This window comes from Lonchura striata, chromosome 13, assembly GCF_050655825.1.
Source record: "Lonchura striata isolate lonStrDom1 chromosome 13, ASM5065582v1, whole genome shotgun sequence".
Taxonomy (NCBI): domain Eukaryota; kingdom Metazoa; phylum Chordata; class Aves; order Passeriformes; family Estrildidae; genus Lonchura; species Lonchura striata.
Genome location: NC_140715.1, coordinates 17319434 through 17342803, shown reverse-complemented (window position 1 = coordinate 17342803; position 23370 = coordinate 17319434). Strand labels below are relative to the sequence as shown.

At 53.1% G+C, this 23370-nt stretch overlaps 1 protein-coding gene across 3 annotated transcripts in view; it reads right to left on the bottom strand.

Annotated features, from left to right (window-relative positions):
* NSD1 (nuclear receptor binding SET domain protein 1) overlaps positions 1-15628 on the bottom strand; it is a 54985-nt gene extending 39357 nt beyond the window's left edge. For all 3 annotated transcript variants that reach the window (XM_031506030.3, XM_085591505.1, XM_031506031.3), the window contains exons 1-2: positions 15563-15628; positions 14707-15356 (exon numbers count right to left, since the gene is read on the bottom strand). In XM_031506030.3, coding sequence (XP_031361890.3) covers positions 14707-15336 — 630 coding nt within the window. In that variant the 5' untranslated portion in view covers positions 15337-15356; positions 15563-15628. The remainder of the gene's footprint in view (positions 1-14706; positions 15357-15562) is intronic.
* Positions 15629-23370: the final 7742 nt, after the last annotated feature.

Below are 23370 nucleotides of genomic sequence, written 5' to 3'. Positions count from 1 at the left end.
CATTTACATTAAAAAGAAAGTCCTGATTTTACTTAGTGGCTCCTACACCTTCAAAGAACACAATGGTTCTCCTCATTCTTCTGAAAAAACAAAACAATAAGAGGATTTGAGAAGGTTTTTGTTATTTTTTTAGTAACATGACCTCTGGTAAATTACTGCACTCAAACGTCATACATTTGAACAGGTAAATATTTGGAGTCACTACTAGACCCCATTATTTCACCAACACCAGTTTGTTCATTTCAAAGGTTGCAACATATGGGAAAAGCAGCAGTAAGAGACAGTGAAATTTTCCTGACTGAAACATTATAAGAATAGCAATTGTTTATCATCAGGGAAAAAAAAAAAAAAAAAGAAGTTGGTATCTACAAGTAGTAACTCTCCTGCTTCTCCTATGTGCTCAGGAAAAAGCTTCACCAGAAAATATTTGAAACCAAAGACAGGTACAATCACAGAAAACCTTATACACTGATGTTTAGCTTGGATGAGCTTGTATGAACACCAGTTGCTTTGCTCCGTAACTATGGAGCAGAAAGGGAGTGTAACAACAGTCACCCCCTCTAGGACACAACACTGACCTTGCCTGTCTCCAAAGCTGCTCACAAGTATCAACTCTGCAGATCCAGCCACCCAAATCCACTCAGCTTCTCAGGGCTGTGCAGCAGCCACAAGAACACCAAAATCTTTCAATACACAAATGCTAAAGCTGTTTAATGCCATTTCTGTGTCACTGCCCAAGAGCTGAGAGCAGATCCCGTGCTGTTTGTGAGCCTCTCTGGCTGCATGTGCTTTAGCAGCAGGACCTCTGCCAAGGAGAGGATCCAGGAGCTTTGGTGTTGTGAATAATTGAGCCAAGACGAGATACAATAGATTCTCACAGGATACAAGAGTCCCTGCACCCAGCTGTGACATATCCTGCCTGTTTAGCAACACCCACCAACATGTCCCAGGTGGGTTCAGCATTTTAAGAGCTCCAAAAAACACTCTAGGTATTTTTCCTGCCAGTAAGTACAAGTAATATGCTCCTCATTAGAGTTGTTACAACACAAACACACACCTTTCTGCTTCACTTCTCCATCCTGCTAACCACCCTGCTCCAGGCACGTCTCTTGCCATACCCAGTTCAACATCCCAGCAACTAAAACACAACAGACCTCTCTAATAAAAGGTATATTCCGTTTCTCATTGAGTTTTATGAGTCTTCTTCATGTGGTTAAAGAAAACACAAAAAAATAAACCCTGTCACATGAAAAAAGGCACGTAATGATGTTACAGACTACATATTGAAACTCTTCTCACTCACTCATCAAAAGCCACACAATAACTTATTGCTGAGCAGGAGTTCATGAACAGCACCGGGCAGGGGGCTGCAGCCCCTCTCTCTGCCACTGCCTTGCTGCAGCCTCTGTGTCTCCAGCTGTATCTGTGAGCACAGGAACCAGAGGTGCTGCCTTGGCCGTTGCTTTTAAAATGCAGATGCACTTTCAGATGCAAACCCTGTCTTAATTTAGTCTGTTTCCCTGCTTGAGTTTTTGTTAAAGTGATTTGGGCCTCAAATTTTTTTGACACAGATTTCCAGCCAGGGCTTTGAGTGGCACAAGTATATCCCAGCTGATCATCTCCGATGCTGTGCATACACACACAATAGATGTGAATCTTACTGACAACTGTAACCTGAGCAGGTCACTGGACAGGGCAGTAAAACCTCGCTGGAGGTTTGCCAGAGCCATTCACATTGATCCACCTGAACAACATCCACAACCCCTGCCCTTAGGCAAGTCTGCATTTAAATCAACTCTTTGTCAACCTCCAACACCCCAGCCCAGTGAAAAGGTGGCTTTCAAGAAACTATTCAGACAATGCCTAAACCTCTTTCCAAGAAGTCAGCAGCTATTCTCATTCCTGCCCAGTTTCCTCTCCCATTTCCCCAGCATTAGCAGTCAGGTGCTGGACTCACCATCACCCACCACACAGTCCCCACCAGTGGGTCACACAGGCAGATCAGGAAGCATTATGTCCTGAGGGAACCCTTGTGACAGGATGCACTGCAGCAGCTCACTGTCTTGCATAATTTTTCTCTCTAGTCTCCCTACAATCCCACCAACCTGCCAGAGATGCCTTAACATTTTATTCTTTACACGATTAAAAAAAAAAAAAATCTGCTGGGGACTTTCAAAACGAGTAACACTGAACAGCCAACAGCAAAGGAGCAAAAGCAGCAGTTATTGTCCTTTCCTGGTACAGTTAAGTCTCTTTCTTTAAATGCTGCAGCACGATAGAAAAATTATAGCCCCAAAGCATGTATTTCTTATGTCAGAATACAACAAATTTCACTCCTATTAAAATTAGCATTTACTATGCCAAGATTAAACTGCTGATAAATCCTGATGGCCAAAAATTTAGCCCTGCAGTAACAGTGACTTTCCTGTGAGCTGGGGAAAGCCAAAGTTTTTAAAAAAATAAACTTCAGATGTAGTCCCGCTCATCTGATCACAACACTGTTAACCTTCAGAACATGGAAATACCTAAGTATTTAAATAACAAGAAAATTTGTGAGCCAGATTGGGCAAGATCCATGTTGTAACCCAGTGGACATACACTGAAGAAATTAAACCAGGTAAGAGCCTTGGTTAGTGAGGAAGGAAAGGACAGGATCTTCTCCATTGATAAGGAACAACAGTTTTGATTTGTCTGATGTTCTCCTCAAGGGAGTCAGTACTGTCTACTCTGTTATCAAAATGTTTGACATTAATTTGCTGTTCAGATAAGACAAGCTACAGCCTAAACCCAAGATGATATTTAGCATTTCAGATCACTCTGTGCTATTTTTGGACAAAACAAGACTGTACCTTGCAGATGTTTTTCATCAAACCTTCTCCACCAAAGACCCCAAATTATCACTGTGGAAGGGGTCACAAGCCAAGATTCAGCAGCAGGATGACACAAAAGCCACCTGCAAAGTCCCCTCTTGAATTTGTGCTACATCAACCAAACACACCAGTCTGCAACTCACTAAGTGAAATACCAAACATTGGCACTCGTTTCATGAGAAGGATGCTTTCCATTTGAAAGGCAAGTACTTTTACCTTCCTGAAATTCTCACCATACTGCAAATAATGAAACATATCAAGCAAAGAAAGCTTAAATTTCCAAGTGTTTTTATTTTGGCAAACATACTGTCAGTCCTTAACCGTCCTCACTATTCTTCCTCTCTCAAAAATAACCACATCATTACAAAGTGGAAAAAATAACTTTTATCCAGTTAACCACTCTTGGCTCTGTCACTGGAAGCTGTTGTTCAATCCATTCATCTTGCTGGATGAAGTGGCACAAAGCAAAAGCCCACAAACACAGACAATGCTGACAGCTACAAGGTGCACCTTTCCTGCAGCACTGGACATCTCTGAATAAAAATCAGAGCAGCACCAGCCTCTCCAGTGCAGCTGGAGATGCAGCTGCAGACACCCCACGTGCCCCAACAGCGTGACCAGGGATGTGACCACCTTGGCAGAGCCACAGCAAGACTGAACTGCACACAAAGGGGCAGAGATATGTCTGCTGTTACAGGCAATTTCAAATTTGATATTTCACATAGCCAAAAATATATCTGTCCAGAGATCAAGCACTGATCTGCAGCCATTGTAGCCCTGCACTTTCAATTCAGACCTGCTTTGGAAAGCCATCATGGAAATACTTGGCCAAGAAAGCCCTATCACAGTTTATCCCTGACTTAATTATAAACAGTGTTACTCAATGAAGCCAGAGATAGAACATGTTTTGCAGAAAGGCTGGGGCAGCAAAAGACACTGTGTGTAAGGACGATGATGAAACGCAAGAAAGAAGCCACTGATCCCCCAAAAATAATGGAGGAAGATTCTGCCAAGCCTGTTTCAGGCACAAACTGAACAGAATCAAAGCCAAAGATGAAAATAAAAGGAAGTGGCCACATCCAAAGGGTAATTAACCAATACAGTGTAAACAATGACACTAATAACCTTTTCCTCTGAGTGTACAGCAGGGCCCGGCAGCAGCAGCATGGGATAGGGATATCTCCTGAGCAGATCTCACCACGCTGGTAGCTGCAGGTGAGCCACACCCCACACATGAGCCAGCCCAAACATCACTGCCAGGGGCAGGAACAGCAACAACCCTGCCCCACAAACTTCCAGTGCTCTATTCAAGCCTCATTCCCAGACCAGCAACTCTCGTGCTTCTCCCTGCATTCCATCTGTGCCCAGGATAAAGTTGTTCCCAATACCTGCTTCTCATTAGTTAAAACTGGAAGCTTGCTGAGGATCAGTCCACAGCCTGCCCCCACCACCAACTTTTATTCCTTTAAGTTTAGTGATCATTAATTTTTCCCTAACAGGATGAGATGCTAAGAAGTCCATCTAATTCCTACGAGCCACTAATGCCACATATGGCTGAACTGGCTGAAGAGCAACAGCTTTTTTACCAGAAATAAACCCTACCAAAAGGAACTTGAGGGAAAGATGATGTTTGAAAGCACCTGGGTAGCCTGGACCTAACAGTCTGCTGGAGATGGACTTCCTACAAGGACACAGAGTGACAGGACAAGGGGGAATGGCCATCATCTGTGAGTAGGTTTAGATTAAATGTGAGGTAGAAATTCTTCCCTGTGAAGTAGTGAGGCCATGGTACACATTGCCCAGAGATGCTGTGGCTGCCCCTGGATCCCTGGAAGTGCTCAGGGTCAGACTGGATGGAGCTCTGAGCAATCTAATCTAACAGAAAATGTCCCAGGGCATTGGAACTACACTGTATTTAAGGCCCCTTCAAACCTAAACCATTCTGTGATTCTATAAAGAAGTTATCCACTAACACAACCAACCCCACAGATGGTGTCACAAATGCCCCATGCCTAGGACAGGCCACTCCCAGCTCCTGCCATTTCAGAGGAACAGGTTATTCACCCTCTGCCCTCACAAAGGAGAGGCAGCAACTGGGACAAGTTTTCCCTATTAAAATACTCCCAGAACAAGCCTGGAAGGGCACTGCTAAAGCCACCCAAAGAGCCTTCAGGAGATGGAACTTCCCTCCAGCTACAGCACACTCTCACTGAGTTAGCAGAGTTTAAGACAAAGCAGAGCAGTTTTAATCTCAGCACTGAGCTGTCCATACAGCTCCTATCCCAGGGGATCCAGATCCTTTAACTCTGGTCATAGAAATGAAGCAGCCATTGCCATACAGTGACTGCTGTGACAGATAGTTAAAAGGTCAGCTCCTACCTCTGTACTGCTCTTAATGAAGGGAGAATGGAAAGAAGTCTGAGTGATCCGTGGTTCATGACTTCACTCAGCCCCAGCACTTGTGCACTGAGAAATGAACAGAAAAGAGAGAAGGAAAGAGAGGAATTGGGAAATAACCTTTGCTTGGGAATGCTGCATGGAAAGATAAAAAGGAGGAGACTAAAAAACAACAAAGCAAATCAGTAACTATTTGTGATGGAAACCCGAAATAATAATCCTCATTAGCAAAGATTCATGTTTTAAAGAACATTTTCTGAAATCAAAACTAAATCGATTGAGAAAAACCCAAAAACCCAAGAGAAATTCTATATACTTGATAGTTTAAGAAATATTTGAAAAGAAGCAGAGATCACCAAAGTTTCCTCCACATAAAGTGCCATTACCAAGCACAGGAGCTTTCAACCCCTGCACAGGGAAAGGGGCAGGCCCAACTGGAGTCCATATGGACAAAACCCCCACCCAAACCATGGCACGTAATGGCATATCTGAAGAAACCAGAGTAATAATCACACTGGCATTTCATGGCAAGCTTCAAATCAAACAGAGCAGCTGGAGAAGCCTGCTGGAAGCCCATGGGCAGCCTGTGCTGCTGGGGACCTGGGGACATGCTCTTTGTCCCAACTGCTCCAGTATTCTTCAGCATTGCAGCAAAAAGCAAACAGGCGTCTGACCTACATTCATGTCTGAGAAAGTACACTACCTCTTCCCTTGGATGATTATCATCCAGAACTGTTAGATACTCACTAATCAAGTATTCACTAGCAAAAAATACAGCAGAGATTATGACAGAGACCTAACTTCTGTTATCAACATGCTTGTGGGTATTTGTTGTCTTTGACCAGTTTTTACTACCATTTTCCATGGTACTGAAGTTTTTCATATGAACCACCCTGAAGGGTTAAAATTAAGAGAGCAGATTGGACTACTTTGAGAATTCCTACATCCTGAAGCATCTCTATCAAGCTCAGGAGTTATCCACATACAGATATTAAATAAAGAATGTACCTACAAGAGAACACAAATTTTCAGTCTCCAAGATAACTTGGTAACATCATCCCTGTTTCACTCAGTGGAGATAGTTCTCCTTATGGTTTGGGTGGAAGAGCAGTGCAAGAGAAAGTTTTGGCACTTCATTGTCCTAACTACCAGAAACCCACCTGCCAGCAAGGTTTGAGGGAGGCAGGAGGAGGAAGTGGGAGAGAAGGGGTGTCATCTCACCCACATCCCCTGGGGAGAGAAATCCACTAACACACAGAAGACTTCAGACCACTTCTAGGAGCCTGAAGCAGAGGACAGACTCTGATACTCGCTTATCTGCACACATTTTAAATGATAAACCACATTCTCTTTAAATCTGGCTCCTTTTAACCAGCACTAATTGTTCCAGTGAGTGAAGAACTGCTGGCATTACCAAAACTTTGCACATTCTCACAATTACCGACAAATATCTTCTTATTTCAGAGAACAAGAAAAAAAATCACTAACTGAAATCAGGTCATCAGATTTGTCCCCTTTTCAGCCTTACTTTTGTGCTCCTCTATGTATTATCAGATTGCTCACAAGCAAGACATCGGATAAATAGTGCTCATTTTTCAGACATGAAGTTTCTAAATCCATGAAATGAAAAACAGATTCAAACTATACAAAATGAAACTTGGCTAGTCTAATTTATATATGTATGTTCTATTCATTACAGCTTAAGCTGTAACCAGAGTGAAGCAGAACTAGAGAACAACATGTACAGTGCAAAGAGTGAATACTGTACTAAAACCTCAACAGCTAGAAAGTGTTAGTTTGGGTTGAATTAAATTAACTGGCTTGTTGCTTGTTTTCATTTGGTTGTTGATGTTGTTTGGGTTTAAGTTCAGGGGATTCTTTAAAAGCAACAAACATTTAAAGGGGGCTTACAAATCTCATCTTCTGCAGAAGTTTTTATTTACTCACGGGAATGAAAGGGGTAATCCCACTTTGCTAGTCCAAATAAAAAGACGCCTCTTACACAAAACCATAACCTCCTGAAAATGAGGTGGCATTCAGCACGTAAGTCCCCCTACCCAATGGCATTATTTTCCCAAAAGAAACAAAATTTCTATTCATATAAAATCAAGTTTGAATTTGCACTTAAAAGTTTGACTGCTTTTTCTGAGTTACTACTAAAACTGAGATCAGAATTTATGAACACTAACAGGGCAATAAATTTACCTTGTGCTTATTTATTTATTACTTATTTTCTCTTATTTATTTTTTTATTTCTTCTTATATCCACAGTCAAAGCCATGACCTGAGGAAGGTTCATGCTTAAGGCACCAGGTACTACAAACTTATGCTTCCAAACCTTTCTGTGATGAATCCAGCTTCCCAAACATTGTGAACATACTGTGAGAGGATTGCCAACTACAACCAAGAGGAACCTGATTTGTTTTACTGCTGTTATTTAGAAATCTGCAGGCAGTCACCACATTAGCCAGAACAGTAGGAAGTCCCAACAGGTACTTGGGGAAAACCAAACAACAAAGAAACATCAGGGCAAGGGGAGGAACTATTAAAAGGGTGATAACCACTCTGCTCCTCACCCTTCTCGTGAGACAACAGCAGGTTTCTATCTTTCCACCAACAATGGGAGGACAAAGTCATGAACACACTCCTCCAAAACAAGTGGAACATGGAAGCTTCAAGCAGGGCTGAGGGCAGGAGCCTCACTGCAAACTCAGCACTGCAGGAGCTGAAAAAGAAACTGGCAGTTTCCAGTGTGCTGAGATACTACTGTGCAGGAAATTCACTGTTCACTTTTTCCTAGAGACTACCACACCAAAAGGCATTCCATCCTCTGGCTTGGATGCAACACTTGAATTGCTCCACCCAATTCAACACTTCTGGTGTCTCACATGCAAAAGTCAATGCCTGAAAATATGAAAGGAGTCCCCAGTGCATTATTTCTGATGAGTGTTTGAATGTTAAAGCAAATTACTCTGCTATTTTGCTATTTTATTGTGTAATTATTTTACTATATAACTGTTTTTTCCTGAAGATCCCAGCAGTGGGATGTGCTATCTCCAGCAGCACTCACAGATGTCCCAGTTACTGCACATGACCAATAGAACAAGTTCCCTACCAAGAACTCACTCAAAGCTTCTCTTGTCAACCCTTCCTACCCCAGTGGCCTACTCCATGAGGAGGAGGATGGAAAAACACATGGGGAAACCTCCAGGACAAGATATGTCCTGCCCTTTCCCTGTGATCCAGTCACCGACAGTGCTCCCAAAACACTCCCCTCCCTGATGCCACTCACGTGGTGCCCCTTCCACCTGCAGCCTTGCTCTTCACCCAGGACCCCAGCAGCACCTCAGCCCCACAGAGACAGCAGGGATGCTGCTGGAAAAGTCATCATTCACCTGTGGATTGTGCAGCTCCATCACTGCCAAGGCTACAACCAGTCCAGGCAATAAGCTGGGACAACTCAGCACAACCCTTCTGCCTTGGCTGTGCTAGGGACAGCAGCGAAGGCATCCAGCCAGGACCAGCCTGTCCTTGAGAGGGAAAGAAGTGATATACAAGGTGACTTTCCTCCCAACTTCTCTCTGCCATTTTTCCAAAGAATCGTGTGAAATAAATCTTAATGATAACCACAAAGAGTCAGCATGTCAATTTTAACAAGTGCTTTACCATCCTTCAGTAGAGGCAAGACACACTGCTGAAATTCCTCTGGGCTTCATCAATGCTTTTGGACACAAAAGAGATAAATGCACACCCAGGCCATCTTTATCTCTGTCACACATTTAATCACTGCTGCAGAGCTACTGTGAGCAGGCACACTGGAACCAGATTTCTAATGTAACAGGAACAGAGCACTTCACCTGCTCCAACACATGGCAGCATCTCCCCCCTTCCTTGGCACTGGGGTCAGGAGCACCCACTTGGATCAGCCAAAGCAGTGCCTGTGCTCCTACCCAGCACTGAAACAGTGGGGTCCAAACTTTCCACCTCACAGTTTCCCTCAGCATGGCACCACAGCTCTGCAGCCATGACAAACTCCCTCATGTTACCATTCTTCACCACATGGCTCTGTGCACACAGAACAGAACACAGGTCAGAGTTTTTTGGTATTAAAAGTGGCATTCACCTAAACTGTTGAGTTTTTTAACTCCTAGGACAACCCCCTGCCTGATTTCCTCTCTACAATGTTTCTATTCTCTTTGCCTTTCTAAATGTCAGAGCAAATAACTGAAAATATTAAAGCAATTAAAAGCAATCAAAATTACTATACATAAGCTGTCAGTCACAAGAAAAGCAGACGTATATTCCAAGCAACTGCACTGAAATTTGACCATCATCCATAACACAAATTTCTCAGTAACAAATATATTTTTAATACAATCTCAATTATATCTTAGAGAATACTGTTTTTTTTTTCTTGGGGCTCAAGTAGCTTATGGAGTTCAAGTATATTTAGAGTTCAACTACAGATTTGTTCAGCTAACTTGGGGAAACTTTAAAAAACTCCACTTAATAATTGTTGCACATCACACAGTTTAACCCCACTTCTGGGAACAAGGGTGTAATATGGTACAACAAGAAGCTGCTACATTGCAAGAGGCAATGAACAAATCCATGACTTCATGCAGAATATGCTGCTCTAAAGTCAAAGGTTACTGCTATAGCATCAAACTGAGCCACTATAATTGATTTTACCAAGGCTTGAGAAGGAATTGTAACAGTTAAACTTGAATCACTACCTTCAACAACCTAAGATTCTTTAGGAAAAAAAGGTTCAAGTTGCGGGAAACATGCTCTTCCAAAAGAAATCACCCACCAGCAAGTATAGTCATTTAGCAGGGTCTGAGAAACAGTATCCAGCCCCAAAAAACACCTGCAAAAGTAAATTTAATTGTTACTATTGCCAGACTTACAACTGCAAACAGTGTATTAACCAGGACATTGTTTGAACAACTTCTCTCCTGCTCAAGTTTTAAAAGTAAGTTTAAAATTTGGAAAGCAGAAATTAAAGAGGCTTCTGTTGTTATATCCGGTAAAACATCACTTTCAAAACTGTGCAATCTGCAAGAAAATACCTCTGGTTTTGCTATTTGCAAACAGACAGGTTCAGCTTCAGAACATGAACCGCAAAGGCATCAGTCATTCACATTTCACACGGCACACCAGGTATTTTCTAAAGAAACCAAGTCATTTCCTGTAACACAACATACACAAACAGATATTTCACACCTAATCAGCAATCAGAGAACAAATACAACGAAACAAGGAGAGGAAGGGCAATCTCAGCCAAATGCTATGATAAAACACTTCCAGGATCCGACCTGCTGTGCAGGAGAGCTCTGGATTCTACAGACTTTTCAAAACCCTCAGAAGGAGCTGCTCTCACACCCTCACACACTGCAGGTCCTGCTATGACAGCTCCTAACACCCCTCCACCATGACCAAGTGGCAATGCAGCATCATCACACCGTGAAAGCAAGAAGTCATTCAGGACCTCAAAAGTTTATGGTCAAGCAATAACACAGGCAAGGACAGGGCCCTCACGGTGGAAATTCCCATTCTTCTGGACACTCACTGAAGTCCTTTATAGGTAAGTTTAGAGCTATTTGAAACGGGAATGCCCTTCAGTACAAGGCCTGGTGGGTGCCATCAGGCTGCACAGCAAGGCAAGATCCAGCTACGGGATCTTTTCTGTGAAATAATACCATTTTCCAAACAGTGTAAATCCTAGTGGCAAAGGGGGATGCGTGCCATATCAGAGGCATGGGGACAGTAGCACACAAAGATGCTGTTCTCTCCAGATGCACAGAGCAGGAGATGATGCTTGCAGGAATCACTGACAGCCAAACAGAATTCATCTCCTCACCAGGAAGATGTCAATTGACCAAGGAAATTTATGTTCCCTGCTTAAACAAACCACTGCCATATCTACTGTATCTCAGGGATATAATGTTATCAGTAGTTAGTTGCACCTCGGATCAACAGTCTGTAGTAGGAGATTCTTTCAGAAATGTTTAGAGGAGTAGCAAGGATCACGTGGCTTTAGTTCCTTCATTTTATTTTTAGCAGAGAGAGAAATGGCACCAGACACGTCAGTTAATAGACCAAGCACCGGAGGAACTCTCACACAGGCAACACCAACACTTTAAAATGAAAGTACCCTCTCACAGCTGCAGATCAGAACACAACCCAAGCTCATAGTGGACTAATTCTAGAGAGGACTCTGCTGGCCTTCAGTACTTCTAACACAGTGCAAACAGTGTGATTCTGGTAAAGCAAAAACCTTCCAGGAGCCTTAACACACATGCCTCACTTATACCTCACACCCAGCCTCTGTAAGTAGCCATTCTTAGGGATAAAACATCTGGCTCTAAATTTCCCTGTACCTCACTGTCATTACCCGAACACCACACTCCTGCATCGTGGGAATGGACAATAAGGAAGTAATAATAAAAAGCAACATGAGCCTCATGCAAGCCTCTGCACATCCTGAAGCCCCATGGAGGAAACAGCTTGAGAATGCAAAATGTATACACACAAGCAGAAGAGGCCCAGATGTACCTGAATCCAAGAACTCTCCGCTTCCTCGAACGCTCAACTCTGCAAATCAAATTACTCAAAATACTTTGTGCATAGTAACTAAAAACCAACAAACCAAGAAACTGAAGTATTAAGGCATCAGAAGTTACATTAGAAGAGCAAATTTTCCAATACAGTTTTGCAAGAAACAACTCCACCTTGCACCAGTTCTTCAGCATCTAAATTCAAGCAATATCTCCAACCTCCAGGGCTGTACCCACCCTCCCCAGCACCAGGGTCTGGACTCACCTCTCCCTCCAACTCACATAATGCTGCCCAGGGCCTCTGCAACTTGGAAATGCCAGGAGAGCACTACAGACAAACTCACATTAGGATGGTAAAGAACAGAGATATCCAAGAACAACCACCCATTTAAATTTAAAGGGCCATAGCCCAACATGTGCACAAGGCAGCAAGCCAGCAGCTGCCAGCAGTCACTGTATCACCACCTCTGGAAAACAAGACCCAAGAATTGATGCTATCATTTCCTTCTCTACAACACAAAATTTGTCAGGAGCTGCTGGAAACTCCAGACACCCTTAAGGGAAGATTAAGGTGGCACTTAAAATAGTTTTAGTTCAGAATATGCACATCCCTCTTTACAACTGAATGGTACCTGAGCAACCTCCCCTGTTTGGGGAAATGTTTGAGAGCAGCAGGTGCCAGGGCTATTAACAAATCCCCATGAAAAACAATACCTGCCACCCCCCCTCCTGCCCAGAGGCATTATTTAAATGCTGGTCTTTGCACCTCACTTAAGACTAAACCAAATTCTGGCCCTTCTGCTGCAAGCACTCTTGACATTTCAAAGCAAGTATCTATTCTTACAAGGGGCAGACACAGACATGGGAAATACACACACACACACACTTCCCTCTTGGCAAAACAGGAAGTTTGAGCAGCAGTGGCACACTCGGAGCCATGAGCTTCAAAAATAAAAGCTCTGAGACAGTCATGCTGTAAGGTGGAGCCCCATCAACAAGCAACATAAAGCTGATACCCGTAAAGAGTAGCCCAGCTATGACAAACAGCTGTGCAGAACTCCCACTGATTTGTGATGCTTTTTCTGGAGTGGGTTTTTGTTTTAAGTTTTAGCAAGTTCTCAAAAACCAAAAAATTCCAGTTACCAAACACAGATGAGACTGGAATTAAATGCCTAAATGAAAACATGACCTGAAGAGCAAACCTGGATATTTCAAGCTACTATGTCATGTCAAACAATTAAAAGATTTGAATCGCCTCAGAGGTAACTTGGCACTTGGCCCTGTCTCTTCCCATTCCAAAAGCAATGGGGCTAAAATGAAGGACCACTCAGACAACATGCATTTACTTACTGAAGAAAGAATGCAAGAATTAGGGAAAGCAGGACTGCAGGCTGCCTAAAAAATGCTTTTCTTCTTTGCATTTTTTTTTTAGGACTGCAGCTGTGCTTTGAAATTGCCAGAACAACCCAGCAAGGCTAACTACAGCACACAGGTATGGCAGTTTTACTGAAAAGTCAACCCTCGTTGCATATTCAAATAACAGGCTCTGTCACTAGAATGGTTTTGTCACTCTACCAGCTGCAGTTCAGGTTGTAAAGGCAACTGTTGTGAAAGTACCTCTGCGAGCTTCTGTTTACAAAGTGAGACCCTCCCACAAGTGCATCACCGAGCACATGTCTGCGAGAGATCCCTGCTTTCCTCTACAAAACAATGCTGAAGAGACTCATAAACCTCAGACCCACAGCAGCCTCTGACCACCAGAGACCGAGGGATTCTTCCCAAGGAACGCTGAAGAGTGTAAACTGCTCCACAAACAAATGAAGCTGCGGTCAGCGTTTTCCTAAAATCGCCCCTTGCACGGGCACTCTGTGACAAGGTCTCCCCACCTCCCAGAGCAGACAGCAGGAACACTGAGTGTTCCCGAAGGAACACAGCCCTGCCTCCCAAGCACTGCACGCACCAGCAGGATCTGTCCGGCATCAGTGGCTCTACTGAAATTAGAGAGCAAGATGGTTTCGGTATTAGTCCTATCAAGGGAGCTAATCTTCAAACCCTATATCAATACTTTAAGTCCAGAGTATGCTCCAGCAGGGAACCTTGAGGTTGAAAAACATATTGAGGAAATACACAAAAAAAGCCCAAAACAACCGAAAACTGCAGGAAATATACATATATGGCTGCAAATAAAAGGTTACACTGAGAAACATCTCTTATACTCGGATTCAAAAGCAAATTACACAAAAAAAATTACTGTATGCATCTCCTTTCAGAACTCTTACTACAGTTCCATCGGTTTTTCTTCTTATTAATTATATTATAATTAAAGGAATTTGTGAGTGTAGAGAGAAATTACTTAAAAAAAAAAAAAAAAGTCCGCCTGAATAAGAGGCAATGTTTGCTGCCCGTGAGGTCTGTCAGGCCATGACACGGTCTCTCCCCGGCCACCGCCAAGGTCTCAGAGCTCGGGAACCTCAGGCCTGGCCAGACAAAGAGCCTCTGACAGCGTTCAGCCGGAGCGGCAGGAGATGGGAACGCTCCCTCCTGCCCTCCTCATCTGCACTGCGCTCAAAAAAACCCCTTCCAACGGGGAAAAAACTCCACCGAACTCCGCAGCGAGTCGCTGGGCAGAAGGATGATGCCTCTTATTCCTGACGGGAGAAAACGCGGTGGGGGGAGCGCGGGCGACACAGGTGCGCGGTGAGCGCGGTGACAGCCGGGCCCGGCCCGGTCCCGGTCCCGGTCCCCTCGCTCGGTAAGATGGCTCCCGTCCTCCGGGCTGCCGGGGCGAGGGAGGCAGCGCGGCCGGCCCGGCCCGGCCCTGCCGCACCGCAAAATGGCAGCGGCCGCGGCCCCCCCGCCCGCGCCCCGACGGTGCTTACGAGTTGCAGGGCGGCCGAGGACTCCGGCTGCTCCCCGGGGCCGCCGTCCGGCACGGACCCGGCCGGCTGCAGGCGGCTGTCGGGGCCCCGCTGCGCAGCGGAGCGGCCGCGGCTCCGCGGGCCGGGCTCTGTCGCCGCCTCCTCCTCCTCCTCGTCGTCGTCGTCGTCCTCCTCCTCTTCCTCGTAGTCGTCGTCGTCGTAGTCGTCGTCCTCCTCCTCCTCCTCCGGAGTCTCGGCGCCCTCCTCCTCCTCCTCCAGCGCCTCCTCTCCAGCGTCCCGCAGGAGCAGGGGGAAGGCCCGGGCCCCGCGGGGCACCTCGGCCGCAGGGTCCTGCGCCGCGGGCAGGCGGGGCCCCGGCGAGCCAGGGTCGGGCAGGGCCTCAGCGCCGTCGGCGGCACCGCCGAGGTACTCGGCGTTGATCATGGAAGCCAAGTCCTGCAGCCGGCGCAGCGGGATGTAGCAGGACGACGGGTCCTGGCCGTAGCCGGGCTTGGCGGCCGCCAGCTGCATGGCGGGCGGCTCGGGGCCGCGGGCCTCGCCGAAGGGGCCGCCCTTGGGCTCGGCGGCCGACAGCGAGGTGCCGAAGGGGACGAGGCAGCTGCGGCGGCTCACTTCGCAGGCCTGCTCCATGCCGGGCGGCGGGCATCCACCTGCGGGCACAGCACAATGGGGTCAGCCCAGCCTGCACCGCAAAATGGCAGCCGCACCCGGGGGCCGCGTTGGGCTCCGCCGGCCCCGCTCCGCCACCGCCGGATTACAGGCCCCAGGCCGCGGCCCGGCCACCCCGGCTCGGCTCGGCACGGCCGGCGCCGGGGTCGCTCGGCCTGCTGAGCGCTGCCGCAGGGCCGCCGCTCACCTGCGGGTGCCGCGGGCGGCTCGGCGCCTGCCCCCGGAGCGGGCGGATGGGGAGACGCGCCGACCCGGCCCGGCCAGGCCCCGCCGCCGCTCCGCCGCCTCCCTCCTCCTCCCTCCCCCGCATGCGCGCGCCCGACGCCGCCGCCGCCATCCCGCGAGGGCGCGCGCCCGCCCCGCGCGCCCCCGCTCCCGGGGTTCGGCGGCCGCGGCCAATCAGCGCGCGCGCGCCCGCGCGGGCCTGCCCCCCCCTTCCACACCCCCGCACGAGCACCCCCCCCCCCATCGACGGCCCCCCCCCCCCGCACTCCGGGAGGGGGAGGTGGGGAGGGGGCGCTCAGTGCTGCCCCCCCCCGGCGCGCCCCGGCCCGGCCCGGCCTGCCCCGCTCCCCGCATCCCCCCACCGGCACCGCGGCCTCGGGGCCGCCGCCCGCACCTCCACCGTAGGCGGCGGCAGGGGGCACCGGGCGGGATGGGACGGGGCGGCCCCGCGGTGTCTCCCCCGCCGCTCCCCCCTCCGCGCCGGGCAGGCCGCGGGCCTGCGAACGGCGGCGGAGCGGTCGCCAACAAAATGGAGTCGGCCAGGCCCTGCGCCCCGGCGGGGCACCCGGGCGGCGCCGGCCCCCGAGCAGCGCTCGGCACCGCTCCCGGCCCCGGTGCCCGCGGGCGGTCGGCGGGGGCGCGTGGCGCGGGTCGGCACCCGCCCCCGCTGGGCTCGGGTTACCCCCTGCCATTGTCCGCCGCGCCCCGCGGGCCGGCCCGGCGCCCCCGCCGCGCTCCCCCGCCGCCCTCCCGCGCACCGGCGGGCCGGGCCGTCGCCCTCCGCGGGGCTGCCGTGCACAGCCGTGGGAGCCTTGCCGAGCCTCGCCGAGCCTCGCCCGCCGGGGAGCGGCGCCGGGTGCCCGCGGCCTGGCTGTCCTCGCCGGGCTCCGCCGCTCCCGGACAGCCGCGCTCCCACCCGCCCTCCCGCCGCCGAGCGGCGCGCACCGGCCCCGCGCCCGCCCGTTCCGCCGGGACGGGCTGCCACCGCCGCCCCCCGCAACCGGCCCGCGGCGGGCGGCGGCTCCGTCGCTACCTCCGATGCGGGCCGGGGTCTCCGCCGCCAGCCGCACGGGTCCGGGCGCCGCGCCGCGCCGCCGCCGCACCGGCACGGCTGGGCAGGCACGGCTGGGCAGGCACGGGGCGGGGGGCAGCCGGGGCAGCGCGGGGATGTGGCACCGGGGCGGTGCTGCCCGGGCCGCGCGGGGGGCAGGGCCGGGCTGCCGCCCCCCGGGGTGCCGCCGCGGGCTGCCCGGGCGGACCCGCTCCCCCCGCCCGCCGCTGCCCTTTGTTTCCCCCGCTCCCCACGTCCCGGCCGTGCGGGAGCCCCCGGCCGTGCTGGCGCCGCGCTCCCCCCGCCGGGCTGGGCCCCGGAGCAGCCGCTCTGCACACCCAGGCAGGGAGCGCCCGCTGCCCGGGCCTCGCTGCCCCGCAGGCGCAGGTTTTCCCCGCTGAAACGCTGTCCTGGAGCGGCTGCGGGCTGGCACCTCAGCGGGGCACTGAGGACTTGCCTCTTCTGCCTGTACACCTTGGCAGCCCCACTGAGAGCACCTGGCTTCCTGGTGCTTGCCCAAGCACTCCCTCTGCCCTGTCTGTGGCTGGTGATGGAGCAACCATTTCTCCCAGTATCTGCTCCTGAGGAGCCGCCCCAAGGTCCCCGACCCACTGTCACCCCACTTGGTGTGCTGCTACACAGAGAGGCTGCCATGTTCAGCTCATGCCACTCCAGCACACCCACGGAGGGTGGGGTGACTCGGCAGGAAGCTCATGACATGTTTGTACCTTCGAAGTCCCAGCCTAAGGCTCAGCTGGTGGCACCTGACCTATTTTAGGCCCTTTCCCTCCATGCTCATGTGCCATGGTGACACGTGGGAGCTGGGGCCTCGCTGTGCCCCAGTGCTGAATGAACTTGGCACTGAGTTTCAGTATCCACACAGTTATCCCCACCTTCAGAGAGCTGGGGCATCACCCAGCGTGCCTGGATCCCTTGTTTTACACCTGAATGGGTGAAATACATTGTCCACCTCTCAGAGATCGACTGGTAGCCGCAGCCTGGCACACCTGGGAGAGGGCCCCACAGCCAAGTTTCCTCCCTTCCCATTGGAGCAACCTGCCACGCACGTTTCTGACACGTTCCCAAAATAAAGCTAGTGGTTTATTTATACCCCCCCAGGGGCAGGCAGGGCGTGTGCAGAGCAGGAGCGCCTGGTGTCTTCCCAGAGCTTGGTGTCTGAGGCTCGGTGAGCCACCTGGGGAGATCTTTAGGGCTGTTCCAAGCAGGGCAGCTGTATCCTGGGCACTGACTGTCACCAGCTGCCCTACTTCTGCTGAAGTGCCCCCTCTTGGAGAGTCAGGGCCACCATCAGGACACGTCCCAGCCTGCTTTCCCCCTGGTCCATGGGCATACGGCACAGCACATCCCGATGGGACCACTTGTGTGCAGGGGCTGTTCTGCTTGGGCAGCGATGCCCAGGCAGCTCTGTGCACCCCGAGGCATGTCCACATCCCGCTGTCCCAGTGGGCCCTGCAGTGATCCACCTGCAGCCATGTGGTTACTGGCGCAGGCAGGAGCAGGGCAGTGGTGACGGGATGCCCTCAGACGCATTTCCCATCTGCTGTGTCACCTCTGCCCGTGGCACGGCCAGCGCCCTTCTCCGGCCCTTCTCTTCCGGCAGAGGAACAGGGAAATGGCATCCCGGCCGCTGCCGCCCGCTCCGCCCGGATGTGCGGCACAGCGGGCAGCGTGGCCGGCCCTGCCGCCTCAGGGCTTTGTCTGCGGGCTGCAGCGGGGAGCGCGGCTGGCGGCGGCCTCCCCACCGCGGCGTTCAGCCCCCCACCCCGCCATCGTGCTCAGCCCAGCCCCGCTCCCGCCGGGGCTCTACCGGTCAGGCCGGTAGCCACGGAACCGCCCGGCACTGCGGGCTCCCTCTGCAGGCCCCGGTGCCCGCGCACGGATGGCGCGGTGCCCCCACGGGAACGGCCCGGTGCCCCCGCGCCCGGCGGGAATGCGCATCCCCGGCTCCCGCCATGGCCGCTCCCCGCCGCCGCCGGGATGCCGGAGGGACCGCGGCCCGCACCGCCGGCTCCCCCCGAGGGAGATGGGGGCGTCACGGCCAGCCGGAGGGGAGCCCCACACCCCAGCGTGGGGGGAGCTGTGGCCATGCGGGCCCCGCGGGAGCCGTGGGCAGGATGGGCTGGTTGCGAGTCACCTCCGGCCGCGGATGTTCGCCGGGGCGGGGCCTGGGGGGAGCGCAGACCCCGGGGGCAGCACCGGGATCCTGCACAAAGGGCCGGGGGCGGTGGCTGGAAGCCGCGGCCGTGGGGCTGGATCACGGCCGGGAGCGTGGGCGAAAGGGTTAAGGAGTCGCGGTGGGCAGGGGGAGGGCTGGCCCGGCCAAGGGAGAGGAAGGAAGCAGAGGAGGAGAGGAGCGGAGAGCATCCTGCCCGGAGGGTTTGCCGGGGGCCCCCTTTCCCCCAGGAAGCGGCTTGCGTGGCTTGAAACCGCAGGGATGGAGCGCCGGGAGCAGGGGCGATGGGTGGGGCTCAGCCCGGCTCCGTGCCCGCAGGCGCGGCTGCACCGGCCCGGTGTCCCTGGCGCCGGGGCTGCTCCTCCTGCCGGGTGACCTCTGCTTCCCAGGTCCCTCACCTCGCAGTCCCCCTGCCCAGGTGTTTCCATAGCTCCCCAAAACCTTGCGGGGCAGCCCACTGACACACAAGGGAGGTGGGTGCGGGCAGGACGACTGGCACGAGCTGCAGGGGACAGGAGCCATCGCTGCTGAGCAAATCCGCCCGGCGCGGAAGAGCTTTCGCTGCACTGTCACCTGGAGGCCGGTCTCTGCAGCAGCCGTATCCAGCATGGGGATAATCCCGCGGGGCCGAGGCTCAGGGTGCCGGTCTGGGCGCTGCAGCTGCTCTCGGGGACCACGCTGCTTCTCCAGCCCTCAGGTTGCCCCCCATTCTCAGCTTAGGGGTTGCGCAGGGCTCTCAGCCCTGAGCAACGAGGCTGAGCTCACGCTGGGCTTTGATCCATCCATGCAAGATAGAGACAAGTTCGCGAGTGCCCATGAGGTGCCCTCCCCACACTGGTCCTGTCACCCGGACGGATACAAACGGGATACACATTGGGACACAGCGTAGTTCTGCAGCCCAATCCCCTGCCCTGCCCCGCTCCCAGCCCCATCCATCCGTGCGGGTGATGGAGAGCAGAGCCAGGATACATTCCCATGCCGCAGACCGTTTTTCCCAGTCGCTTTTGTCAGCCTTCCAACACAGTGCCGTGCCTGTCCTGCCGCGAAGGCCACTGTCACCAGCCGAAACGCGGGGGGTGTGCGGCGGGGGAGCCGCTCGCCCGTTCCGTTCTGCCCGCCCCGCGCAGCTGCTGCTGCCGGCCGGGAGATGGGGCTGAGAGCCCGCGGCTTCCCGCAGCACCGCAGGGTCTGGGCGGCCGACGGGAGGCTACGGGCGGGGGGCCCGCAGCATGGGACCACCGCCCTCGCTGGCACCCCCAGCCTGGCCTGTCCGACCGGGGCTGGGGGTCCGCGGTGGCTCTGGAGCATCGGCTCTGCCGCTGTGGGGAGAGGGGATGAGTGAAGAGAGGCGCAGAGGTGTGTGTGCGTGAGTGTGTGTGAGTGTGTGTGGATAGGGATGGTGCTGTGCAAGTGTGTGCGTGGAAGCGGGTGCGTGCGGGTGTGTTGGAGTGCATGGGGTTTTTTGGGGGGAGGTAGTGTGTGTGCTTGGCTGGAAGTGGATGCATGCATGGGGGGTTGTTCCTGGAGGGTGTGCCTGAGCTGTGTGTGCAGGGTGACGTGAGTGTGCACACATGGACGTGCGTGTGCAGGTGCTTCTGTGTGGATATGAGAGCTGGGCACATCTACGTCTCTGTGTGTGCCTACACCAGTGTGTGAGGTGTCCCTGGATGCAGGACCTGTGGCAGGATCCAATGTTTGGATTCTTCCACAGGAGACATGGGGCTGTGCCTCAGCCTCTATTCCAATGTGTGGGTGCTCATGGGCCCCTTTTCTCTGCCTGCTGGCCCATGGGGGCTCTTCCCTCCCTTCGCTGCCTGGGCACATGGGGCACAGTCATGAGACAATGACGGGCAGGTCGTGGAACAGGGGCTGTGGCAAGCAGGAGCAGGCAGAGGGGCAGTGCCAGCTCCTCCTACCAGTGGGGCAGACAGCAGCCTGGTGCCTTTCCGCCCCCCCTCTCCTGCCCGGGGGCAGAGGCTTTCTGCACCGCACAGAAACCAGATTCTCCCCACAGATAAAATCCTGTCGCCTTTGTTTTGTGGAGAAAAGACAACATCAGCTCCAGGCCAAACAACAGAGTCGTTAAGCGAAGGCATCTCCGGCCGGGGGCTCCGAGCCACATCCCGGAGCTGGAATGAGGAACCAGCTGGTGTCCTGGCCCCTGGGGTGCTGTTTCCCCCAGAGCTCAGCATTCCTCCCAGGACCAGAACCAGATCCATCGGCACTCAGCATTTCCCCAAGGACTACAGCAGCTCCCTCAGGACTCAGCATATTCCCCACACACCCCCTTCCCCCACTCCAGACCAGAACCACCTTCCCTAGGGCTCAGCATTTCCCCGGGGATCACTGCATCTGCTCCAGGAGTACAGCATCCCTCCAGAACCACAGTACTCCCCGCCAGGGACCGCAGAATCCCATGAAGGATCAGCAGCATAGTGGGGTGGCTGTGAAGCTTTTCAGTCCCACCAACACCCCACATCCCATAAGGACTCAGAGACATATCCCAGAAATGTGCAAGAGGAATCTGCAGCCCTGGAGTGGGCAGATTCTGAGGGGGCAGCAGGTAGATGGCCCCAGAACTTGGGCAGACAGGATGCCCGCGGGCATGGCCAGGCAGGGATCGGTGCCAGGGCTCAGGGACTGGGAGCAGGCAGCAAGGGGGGTTTGTAATGGTGGGGGGTGTGGGAACGCTGCCTCAGGAAACCAGCAGGATTTACTGGGCTACACACTAAATCCCCCTCACAAAAGGGGCCTGTTCGTGCGGACAGGATGCTGGTGGCTCAGCCACACTTGTTTGGCCAGCAGAGCCTGGCGGATTAAGGACAATTGGTTCAGCCCTGACAGAAAATACCAGGAATGTTAAACAATAAAAACTGCCTCCAGTTGTCGTGGGGCTGCAGGATGCCTCTGGCTGCTTCCCTGCCCAGCCATGGCCTCGGCTGCCCTGTGCCTGGCACAGCTGGCTCGGGCACAGCCCATGTACCCACTGCTGCAGCTTTTGGGGGTTCACTGGGGGATGCAGTGGTGCCTGGGCATGGGCTGACGGCCATCCCTCCAAGTAGGGGCAGGCAGTTGAGCACAATACTGGGCACAGCCAGAACTCTGGAAGCATCCCTGGGCTGCACTGGTGTGGGTTGTTGGGCTGTGGGTAGCAGGCACTGCCTGCACCTGTAGCAAGCCTTTTAAATGTGCATGGAGTGAGTGAGGCTTTGGGAGAGGAAGGCAGGTCCCTGCTCACAAAGTCCCCTTCTGGCCCCCTCCTTCCCTTTGGTATTAAACATTAGCAAACCCACCTATGCCTCACCCTGTGAAATTGTCTGTGGCCCCTTTTTCCAGGGAAAGGGCAGTGCAGGGTGAGCAAGAACTGCCTGTCCTCTGTGCTGCCCTCAGCACGGGGATCCCGGTCTGAAGTGAGGTAGGGGCATGCTGGGCACAGCCCCTCTCCCTGTTCAGTCTCAATCCTGGCCAGGACCTGGGCAGCCTCTGTGGGCAGCTTGGGCAATTTGCCCTTCAGCGTGTGAATGCCCTATTCAGGGCTGTGGGAAATGCATTGGTTCTGGCACATTATGGGACAGCTGGGATCCTTCCCGGGCAGGCAGGCCGCCGGGACAGGCAGGTTTCACACCTGCCAGTGTCTGCCTCCTCCCGCCGTGCTGGACTGGGGGCTCGTCCCAACAGACAGGGGAGCTGGGCTGGACATGGAGGCTGCAAGCATGCCATTGGAGTGGGATCCCCCAGCAGCCCTGTGAGGGGCTGCGAGAAGGAGGGGACACCAGGATGGCTCTGAAAGCTGTTGGGCCCCCAGCAGATACAATTCACAACAGGCACAGCACCTATGGCTGCGTCAAGTCACAAGTTCTGTGTCTCTTGTGATCTCAGATCTGGGCACCACCACAGCAGTAGCCAGGATCGAGGGCCTCCCTTTCCAGCTGCCCTGGGCCGAGGTCCTGCCACACAGCACCTGCCAGCCCCCATCACTTTGGGCTGTTTTGGGGCAGGCTGTGCCAGAGAGCCAGCTTCCATGCTGGAAGAGGTAGCTTCCAGGCAGGGGGCTGTGAGTGCAGCTGGGAGCTGAAGGAGGAAACCAGATCCTGGGACTAACGGCCGGCAAAGCCTGGCCCTAGATGAAACCCTAGACCCAGAGAGCAGGCTGGCAGGAGGGGGTGAGACAGCTGCAGCCCTCCTTGCCCACACTGCTGTCATTGCTGGGCACCATAGGGCAAGGGGGGGGCAAAACAGGCATCAGAGAGCAGCGGCTGGAGACCCCCAACTTGTGCTCCCACAGGTTTGGGGAGAGGGAGCCCACTTTAATCTGGAGTGCTGGGCTGGCCTGGGCTGGCCAGGGCAGGAGGGTGTGGGGGGTCCCCAGTGCGTGGGGCTGGGCCCCAGAGCACTTTCCCAGCCTGGGAGCCCATGGCAGTTGGGGGATCAGTTTCAGGGCAATGCTGGTAGTGGAGTTCACGGTGGCTTAGTGCAGCAGTGGCTAATGGGGAACAGATGCAAGGGTGCTTTGTGCTGGAGCAGG